Source organism: Prunus persica, chromosome G6, assembly GCF_000346465.2.
Source record: "Prunus persica cultivar Lovell chromosome G6, Prunus_persica_NCBIv2, whole genome shotgun sequence".
Lineage (NCBI taxonomy): Eukaryota > Viridiplantae > Streptophyta > Magnoliopsida > Rosales > Rosaceae > Prunus > Prunus persica.
In genome coordinates, this window is record NC_034014.1 from 18818055 (window position 1) to 18827990 (window position 9936).

The window sequence follows — 9936 nt, forward strand, 5'->3', positions numbered from 1 at the left end:
TTTTTAACACCTAATTTATTTTGTATCAATATTCCAAGAACATCATTAATTCGATGCAATTATTTTGGTTGACTTAGTTGGATGCATTATTTTTGCGAAATTGAATATCTAAGCATAATTATTGACTAATTCATTGTGATCGGGTATTTATTATTTCAGTTTGTGGTTGTGAAAGTAGATGGGATATTGAATGTTGGTGTTGACATCGGACAAGCCTTTAACACAAGCAGATTTTGAAGTCGAGTCCTAAATAGAAGTTGAGGCCCTACAAACCAACACAACTAGAAACGTCTTTGTGTCAACAATTTGCTCACTCTGTATATATATAACATTTGTTATACATATAGAGTGCTGCTATTTCCACCCACATGTCCTATTTTCTCACCCACTGTGTAAATTTGAAAAATTAAAATCCTACTTTTCCACCCACCATTATTCATAAAATACCCTTTAATTATTAATTCGACCAAACACCATCAACTCCAAGTTAAAAACATAAAAATTTTAACCCAAAAAAAAAAAAAAAACATTCTTCATCTTCTTCATGTGTTTTCAACATCACGACCTTACCCTACCATATTAATATTCTCATCAACCCCTTAGCAGTACTGATGGCTAGCTTCACGACCGCGACACCACCACCACAACAACAACATACAACCAACAAGACTACAATGGATTTTTAATTGAAGTGATGTTATATGGAATAAGGACCCATATGTGGGTTAATCATACTAAAAAATCTTTAAAATGGAATAAAATTAAAGGACAATTTGGCCTCTATTATTAACACCTACCAACCCTGACACAATATTAAAGGTGGAGTTGAGAATTTGATTTGATTTTTTTTTTTAAAACTTTTCAAATGATTGGGATGGGTAGATCAATGCTCGCTGAATTTGTTGAGGTTAGGAAGATGGAAAGAATATGGAGAGTAAAAGAAAAAATTTATTTTCTTTTTAAAATTTGTTTTATTTTTAGGGTTTTAGAAGTCATTTTACATAGGGATAAATTTGTCTTTAAATTTTTTAAAAATAAGGTGGGTGCAAAAATATGATGTGGGTGAAAATAGCAGCACTCTACATATATTATACACATGAAAAAAAATTGGGGCCCCTAAAAAATTAGGGGCCCTGTGCGGTGGCACCACTTGCACACCCTCAGGGCCACCCCTGTCTGGGTAGGGACTGGGGTTTTGGGTTGTGGGTTCGTAGGGTTGGAGGTGGTGGTCACTCTCTACGATTTTCATCTAGGCTGCTCTGTGTTCTTTGTTCTGCTAGGCTGCTCTCTGCGATTAGCTTTTCAACTTTCTCTGAAAGCTCAAAGAAAATAGCAAGGCCAAAGAATGAGAGAGGCATAAGTCCATATATACACACACAAAGCAAAAGTGTGCGGCCCTGGTATGAAAAAGTCTAAAGTACAGAAATGATTCAATTGAAAATATTATTTTGTAAAGACAAATTTGGCCCCCTATGTGTATATTTCTAGGAGATTTTTTCCCCCCATGTCCTCGTTCATAGTTGTTCGATTATTTGATTAGTCAAACCCATGGATGGAGAGGGAGGGAGGAGAAGAGGGAGTGGGTGGGGGGGTGGGGTTAAGTGTGGCAGCCATAGATAGCTGGGGAGCTGATGCTGGGGGGATAGGGGGCTGGGTCGCAGAGGGGGTCGCAAGGGGAAGGAGAATGAGAGGTAAGGATTGGGGGTGGGTTGTGGCTGAGGCTGGGATGGTTGGTAGAGCATTTCCAGCAGTTTGCCCATTGCCATGGCAAGAGCAGTCTTAGCCCTAGCTCCCCAGCAAAGTGTGTTTTCAGCAGTTGCCCTTTGCCATGGTAAATACTATCATTTTTTTATTTTTTTCACAACTTTTTTTACTTAAACAATTAATTTGGATAATATTTTCGAATAAGATTTTTGAGTTCCTACGTGTCAATATTATTCATATTGGATAATATTTTCGGATAAGATTTTATTTTATTAGTTGTATTGGTTGGTATTTATGGGGAAAAAAAGTATGAGGATTTGGTGTTAAAAGTGAAGAGTATTGGTTGGTATTTATAGACACTAGCGAATCCAGAATTTTTGTAGCAGAGGTGCAATATTGACTAAGTATGAAAAATGATTTTTCGGAATAATCATTTTCTCAAGATAATTTTTGGCGGCTTTTATTCCTTACACATCAAATAAGAAAACTTGATTTTATGGAATTTTAATATGAAGTATATATTGACTTAATGAGCCATCATTTTTAGCCTAAATCGTGTTTTGCACTAAAACCAATTTTTCATATTTTGATTTGGTGGGAATTTGATTTTCTAGTATTTTTATTTGAATCCAAATAGGGGGTACTTTCTTATTTACATTGTAAACTTAAGTAAATAGAGTAATATAAAAATAAATGAAAGTAAAAGGACAAAGACATTTACTTAAATGTTGAAAATGGAAATAAGGTATAGAGAAAAAACAAATCAGTAATTTTTTTGGTTTTTTTTTTTAATTTTTATCCATTTTTTTTCATTTTTTTTATTGCACAAACATTGGCTGTTGTTGGATTGCTGAAAAAAATATGATCGGATAGCCTAGCACGCGCCACGTGGATGATTTTAAAAAATTTGGACTCAGGGCTGACGTGACGTCAGCACGCTGACATCAGCCTTGCCCTCAGGCCAGCCCAGTCTACTGGGTCCCACCATTTGTCCGGGCTTGCTTTTGTTGCTGGAAATCACTTTTTTGCCCAAACCACCCCCCCAGCCCGAGTCCAGCCTTAGCTGCTGAAAATGCTCTTAGGGAGAAGGAAATACACACACAGAGAGAGAGAGAGAGAGACTTTTGTTTTTATTTTTGTTGTTTTTTATTCTTTTATAGTTTTTAATTAATTTTAGAAATAAAGAAAATTTTGTATTATTTAATTTTTAATCATATATTTTTATTTTTTAGTTGTCAAAAGTCTTATTTACCTCCACAAATGTAGCATGTGCTGCTCACATGACTAAATTTAACAGAAAATGTAACAGTAGGACCTAGCGTTGATTAATAAAGAGTTGGTTGACTATTTGAATGAATAATTTAATTTAGGGACCAAAATGTAAATCGGATCCAAATTTGAGGACCATTTGAGTAATTTACCATTTATGTTAAATATGAGGGCAAATTGATCATTATTTACCCTAAAATTAGGTTAAATCTAACAGAAAATTAGACGGTAGGACCATTGGAGCGAATAATATAAAGTTGATGGACTATTATTTGAACGAATAATTTAGTTGAAGGACCAAAATATAAATCAGGTATAAGTTTGAGGACCATTTGAGTAATTTACCCAAAAAAAAATCTCAATCTTATTTGAGTTGAAGGGTTTTTAACTGTAGACGTCCCTGAACGTTGCCCCCAGTTACAATTGGGTACATGAACTTTTTTTTTTTAGGCAATTACATCTTTTATCTTCACAAGTTTTTCCAATTAGGTCCTACTATCCAAGTCTGCCAATTTGTCCTTCAAAATGAGGGGTAAAAACGTCCTTTTGAGCTGCAGAGGTAATTGTTTTAAGGGTTTTTAATTGTAGACATCCCTGAACTTTACTTGCAATTGCAATTAGTTCCAATACAGTACACCCACACGAGAGGACTGCAGAACATCCTAACTGTTAAAAGAAGCCTTTTATGAGAAAAATCATAGTCCTTTGACACCCACACAAACTACAAGGCATACCATAGCAGAAACCAATAGAGAACATGCAAGAGGAACACATAAACAACAGTAAAAGGACCCATGAGAAGCACTCCACTTCAATTCAGAATCGAACAAAGAAAACGGTGCATAGTAGAAAAGAGCACCACATCCCAACAACTACCACTAGTGTCGCTGCTGCCGCCGCTGTTGAAATAGAGACAAACATCAGCCACCAAGTATCACAACTCTCCCAAAGAGAGACACAATCCAGTGTCACCATATAAACAACAATAAAAAGACCCTGAGAAGCACTCCACTTTAACTCAAAACTAAACAAAGAAAATCTCCTATGACCAAGCATAGTTCTTTGGTCGGCGCAGAGTAGAGAAGAGCACCATATCTCAACAACTACCACCAGCGTCGCTGCTGCTGCCGCCGTTGAAACAAATATAAAACATCCGCCACCAGGTATCACAACTCTCCCAAAGAAAGACACAATCCAGCGTCACTCCTGTCACCACTGTCAAGACAAAGACAACACCAACCACTTAGAATACTGCAAAAACAATCAAATAAAACAAACATAAAAAACAGACCTAGATCCAAACAGATCTAGACTATCTGGGGAGGAGAAGGGGAGGAGAAGAGGGGATGAGAGGAAGGAAAAAGATGGGAGAAAAAGAAGGGGAGATGAGGAAAGGAAAGGGAAGATGGGCGGTGGAGAGGAGGGGCAGTGGTCACCTCCCCCCTTAGCTTCCTTGCGGTTGATTATCGACAAGGAGAAAAAGAACCAGAGTACGGCTAAGGTTGTTTAGAGGTTTTTCTTTTTAAGTGACCAATATTAAGACCCTGTAGTGCATTTAGATGTTGCTTTGCAACTTCAATCTTTACTAACTATAATGAGTATAAAATTGACGGAAGCAGTCCATCAAATCCTTCAAGAGTCAATATGGAATTCTACAAAAGTTTATCATTTAATTAAGTTTGTGTAACTCTTTAAGGGGCTTGTATCCCCAAAAAAAGAAAAAGTATGTGCAACTCTACATGAGCCCAAGTCCGTAGAGTTTATAAAAGTCAATAATAATAAGAGTGCTACTATTTCCACCCACTTATTCTATTTCCCACCTACCTCATCTTCCCACCCATTATATAAATTTGAAAAAATACAATACTATCTTTCCACCCACCATTATTCCTAAAATGTCCTTTGATTATTAATTCAAGTAAATTTCCCTTTTGAGCTGGTATAACATAAATGCTCTTCCCACAGTCCTAATTCTACATGTCTGGAAGGGATCCTCATTTGCTAACCCATTTTATGCTTCATTCTTCTGCCATTATTGCCTCAGTTAGAAGATAGAGTTCAATGCTATTTTTAGTTTTGTTCAAATTTTTTGATGTTCTGTTTCTTTACTTTAGAATTAATTTTAGAAACTTGCTTTCGATCATATGGGAAATCACTAAAGGGATGTTGATAATTATTAGTGTTCCAAAGCTCGTCCAATTCTTCTTATCTCTACAATTCTTTTCTTTCTTATTGTTATTGGTTCCTCCATCGGTTTTTTTCACAATTCTTCTTGAACATTTGGTGTTGCACATTACATTTTGCATCTTCCTTCAGAGTTAGAATCGCTGCAATCAATATGAAGAAAGCAAACCCAGAAAAAGAGTTATAACTGTTGATGCTCTTTTTGGGTATCAACTTAAGTAGATGTGGAGTGATGGATGGTGTGTGGAGACGTGGGCCTTCAGCATGTGTGTAAAGATTTGGGCAAGCAATAAATATACAGAAGACGAGATATACGTGGTTCACCCTTAATGAATGAGCTACGTCTACGGAAAAGGATGTTCTCATTATGGTAATATTTGTTTACATTTGTACAAAGGGATTAAACCCAAAGATAAAGGGAAGATGGCCCAAGGCCTAAGGTACAAAGCCCAAGAATTCAAGACCCAAGACCTCTTTCCAAGTGAAGAGTAGTCTTCTTTTATACGTGAAGGAGAGTCTCCACCTCTTGTAGTCTTCCAATGTGGGACTCCTTGCCTTGCTTAGAGTTGTGACTTATGATAAAGCTTTTTTGGCTAAGGTGATGGCCTTTCAAAGCATGGCACATGAATGATCTAGCCTAATTAGTTGCTCGGTTAGTTACGGTACAAACAATAACGAAACAAAAATCTATTGATCAATATCTTCAAAACTAAAAAGCTATTAACCAAACCCAACAAACACGAAAAACCCCAATTCTCAAATCAAACTAATATCATTTACTGAATACCATCAATCAAAACCATCAAAAATCCAAAACCCCATCTCCAAATGGTAGCACTCTAATAATAATAATAATAATAATAATATTTTAACTGTGCAAAAGTCAATCAATTAAAAATCTTCTGCATAAGTTTTGATAAATCTGAATTCATTACACATTTAAATAAAATCCTTAAACAAATATTGTCGAATGATAGATTGCTTGGTTTTAAATTTTCATGTAAAATAAAATCAATTTCTTTTGAAAATAACTATTTAGAAAAGAAAAAAATGCAATGCAAAGTCGCTCTATTAAGAGGAGTATACTTTTCATTGAACGAACAGACATAATGTCTTAGCCACAAAAAAACTTTCACTTTTAGAAAAAGCCAAAGCTTTTTCAAAAAAGACAGAAAAACCTCCCAACTTTCAAACCAAAGACATGCAAATGTAAAGGATTCATTAGGAAATTCAAAAATAAATAAGGGTAATTTTGTCCATTTTGGCTTCTTTTAAAAAATCTCTCTCCTTTGGCCTTTTTCAAAGTCTCCCTAATTTAATGTTATAGCTTTCAAAAAAAAAAAAAATTGTAAATTTAACTTGTTCTTCTCTTATGCAAACCTCCATATGTTAGTACTTTACGGACACCATTGTAAACATATAGGAAAGCAGGGAGGGCTAAAAGAAAATACATATATATATAGTTTCCTTCTATTGAGGAATCCTTCAAATAATTTTACTTAAATTAGGTCTTCTGACTAGGCATCAGAAAAAAAAATTTCAAACTACTTATAAGAGCATCTCCAAGGGAGATGTCAAATATCAAACATCAAATTTAAATTTGATGGCTAATGTGACAATTTGACATCTTACAAAGCTTTACACTCCATCCGAAATATCAAATTAAATTATTATTTTATTACATTTTAGTGTTGATTCATTTTTAATTAAAAATAAAAGAAAAGAAAAAATAATAAAATATTAATTTGACATCTTACTTTTGGGATGTCAAAAATAACATCTCAACCTCCAGCCTTCATTCCACGTCAGCTTTGACACATCGGTTAGAGTGATGTGAGATATTATTTCTAACTGTTAAATATTTATGTGGCACGTTTGACACATTAGTTGGAGATGCTCTAACCGAACATATTACTTAAATTAGGTCTTCTGACTAGGTTGTCACTGCTCATATCCGGGGCAAGAAAACAACTCGGGCTTTCTACCTATAGATTCTTTACTCTTCTACATTCTTAAACCATGGAGAGGTCGAACATGGGGCAGAAGTAGGCCTGGGCTGCTTTGTTTGGGCTTTTCGGCTTTTGTGGTGCTTCCCACTCTTAATTAATATATATATAAAACAAAGTATGCGTATATATTTTTTATATATAAAAAGAGAAAAAACCCACCCCAAGTTCATCTTGAAATCATGGCTCCCATCTCTGGGGTCGAACCCTTATACAATTTACACCCAAAGAAAAAAAAAAAAAAAAAAGTACTCCCATATTGAGAAAAATGAAATACTCTTAAAGAAACACAACTGAATGTAGATCACTTGATCCCATGTGATGCATCGATTGCTGACTCCAGACCCCAAGAAGTGTGCATCTAAAATATATATTATATGTGTTATGCACATGTTTTTCTTCATTTTTAGTGTGAAAGATGTCCACAATATAAGCAAAATGATATTGAGCAATGAATAGAAGATGTTGGATACGACGATTTTGTCTCTAGGATCCACAACATGCAGTACAATTCCTCTATAATATATTTTGCAAAGCTTAGTCAACTTCGACTTCTTTGTCCATGAATCTGCTTCGTGAGATCATATATTAATTCTTTCGCATCCATCACTCTAGGTCATGCACATGCACGTATAAATGTAGTAGGTAGGTCTACAGTACTCAAAAGAGGAAGAAGAAAAATATCCAACTCTCTTCTTTAGGAATTGTGTAGTCAATACACTAATATAGGAGACAATTCCTACAGCCCCTAAGCCTTCTTCCTTGGGCATTTTTTTTATATATTTTTTTTTAAACAAAGAGATTAAGTTATAGATGTAATTTCCACAAAAGGTGCTTTCGAAACATATGAAAGTTCCCTTGATACAGGACATTTAAGAAGTTAAAGGAAAAGAAAAAGCCCCAACAACAATTTGTTGAATGTGCCTCCTACTCATAAGGTCCATTTTTTTCCCTTCTTCTTGTAATTTATTTTGCACTATTCTCCTTTCCGTAGGCATCAGGTGGTTAGGCCTCTTCTGATCAGGAGCGAATCCACTGTTTCTAAATTTGTGTTCCCTTCCATGTCCCTTCTCTAATTTGTTGACACATGTCAACTAGTATAACTGAGAGTTATAACTTTTTTATTTGAGAATCTTAAAAATTAAAAATATTAAAAACAGCCCACAATGCGCGAGCATGAATTATGGATATGTTTACGGTCACAAAAGTTTCTCTCCTATTTTGGTAATATGAATGTGAATGGCAGCGAATGTGAAAAGAACCTGGGTCAGACTTCCTCCAATCTTTCGCATGCAATAGATATAAGACAGGTTCTTATTTCATAATCTTAATTCATGCCCCAAATTTTATAAAATGCTGGCAGAAAATGGATCTTACTCCTTGCAGTTAATGCCAAGCGGAGGAAAGGGCACACGAAATGGCCCGCAAGACGCTCTCTAATTTCAATGGCGGTGCATGTGACTGATCCAAGACCCTCACTATTATATGAATGCACTAAATCCCATTTGCTTTCACTTGTTTCTTCACATTTTACACTTCAGTTTCTTCGAGCATTTCCCTCCTCTCTTTGGACTTGGCTCAGCCAACACTTAATTGATTGCTGATTGTTTCTATTTAGCCATGGCCATCTCTAGGGTTTTGTTGTTGTTTGCTCTCTGTGTGCTTCCGGGGCTTGTCAGCGCACGCACATTGGGCAACCCCTTCCACATCCAAGGCCGCGTCTACTGCGACACTTGCCGTTGTGGTTTTGAGACCACTGCCACCACTTACATTCCCGGTACTCCTTGTAACCCCATAAGTTTTCTATTTATGTTGACTCGCATATTGCATTTTCTGATCACATAGCTAAACACATTATGTGACAGATGAGTCTTACCTGTTATGTACGGACGGAACAAACGTATGATGATTTTTCTAAACATTTTTGTTTGAATTGTGTGTTATGCTGTGCTTGTTAATTAGGTGCAACTGTGAGAATTGAGTGCAAATACAGGAACACCTTGCAGCTTGCTTACAGTGTTGAGGGAGAGACCGACGCAACTGGAACATACAACATTTTGGTTGAAGATGACCATGAGGACCAAATCTGTGAGTCTGTTCTTGTTAGCAGCCCAGTAAATGACTGTAAATCAGCAGACCCGGGACGTAAACGTGCGAACGTGGTGGTCACCCGTTACAACGGCGTCGTTAAGGACAAGCATTACGCAAATAACATGGGATTCTTCAAGGATCAGCCGTTGGCTGGGTGTGAAGAACTGCTAAAGCAATACTTGAACTATGATCAGCCGGAATAGAGGAGGAGGAGCTATATACAGCCTTGTTAGTTCATGTGGGCAATCTTAGATTTGAGCTATAATGCTGTTGGTTATATAAACCTATCATTGATCTCAATGATATATGGGTGTTGGTTCTCCGTCTGTCTTTAATTTGTTTAGTTTGTGGACGTTAATGTTTTAATCTTAATGTTCTGTTTCACTATATATGTATGTATTTTGGTCACTTAATTGTGGCTTTCAATATGGATGAACTTCTCTCCTTCTGCTAAATAATCATGATCAGTAACAAAAGAAAAAAACTATACACTAGAAAAGAAGAAACCTTTCATCTCCTCTCTTTTTCTTTTTTTTCAAAAATAAAATATCAATGTCTTTCTTCTTTTTTTGGCAACAAAATCAATAGTATCTTTAAAAAAAAATGAGGTTTATATTGTGGGAGCAAATAAATCCGACATCCAATCAGAAGGCGCCACTTGGAAAAGAAGCTAATCCTAGAA

General features: G+C 35.8%; 1 protein-coding gene across 1 annotated transcript; it reads left to right on the forward strand.

Moving 5' to 3' along the window:
• On the forward strand, positions 8670-9709 carry LOC18774794 (protein DOWNSTREAM OF FLC). Its single transcript, XM_020566888.1, has 2 exons — positions 8670-8940; positions 9126-9709. The coding sequence occupies exons 1-2, from the start codon at positions 8784-8786 to the stop codon at positions 9455-9457; spliced, it is 489 nt and encodes a 162-aa protein (XP_020422477.1). The 5' UTR covers positions 8670-8783; the 3' UTR covers positions 9458-9709.

Excerpts from the sequence above, each read along its gene's own strand:
- LOC18774794 (XM_020566888.1), top strand. The coding sequence starts at position 8,784 with ATGGCCATCTCTAGGGTTTTGTTGTTGTTTGCTCTCTGTGTGCTTCCG. Across the intron at positions 8,941-9,125 it reads TGCCACCACTTACATTCCCG|GTGCAACTGTGAGAATTGAG; the intron begins GTACTCCTTGTA and ends CTTGTTAATTAG.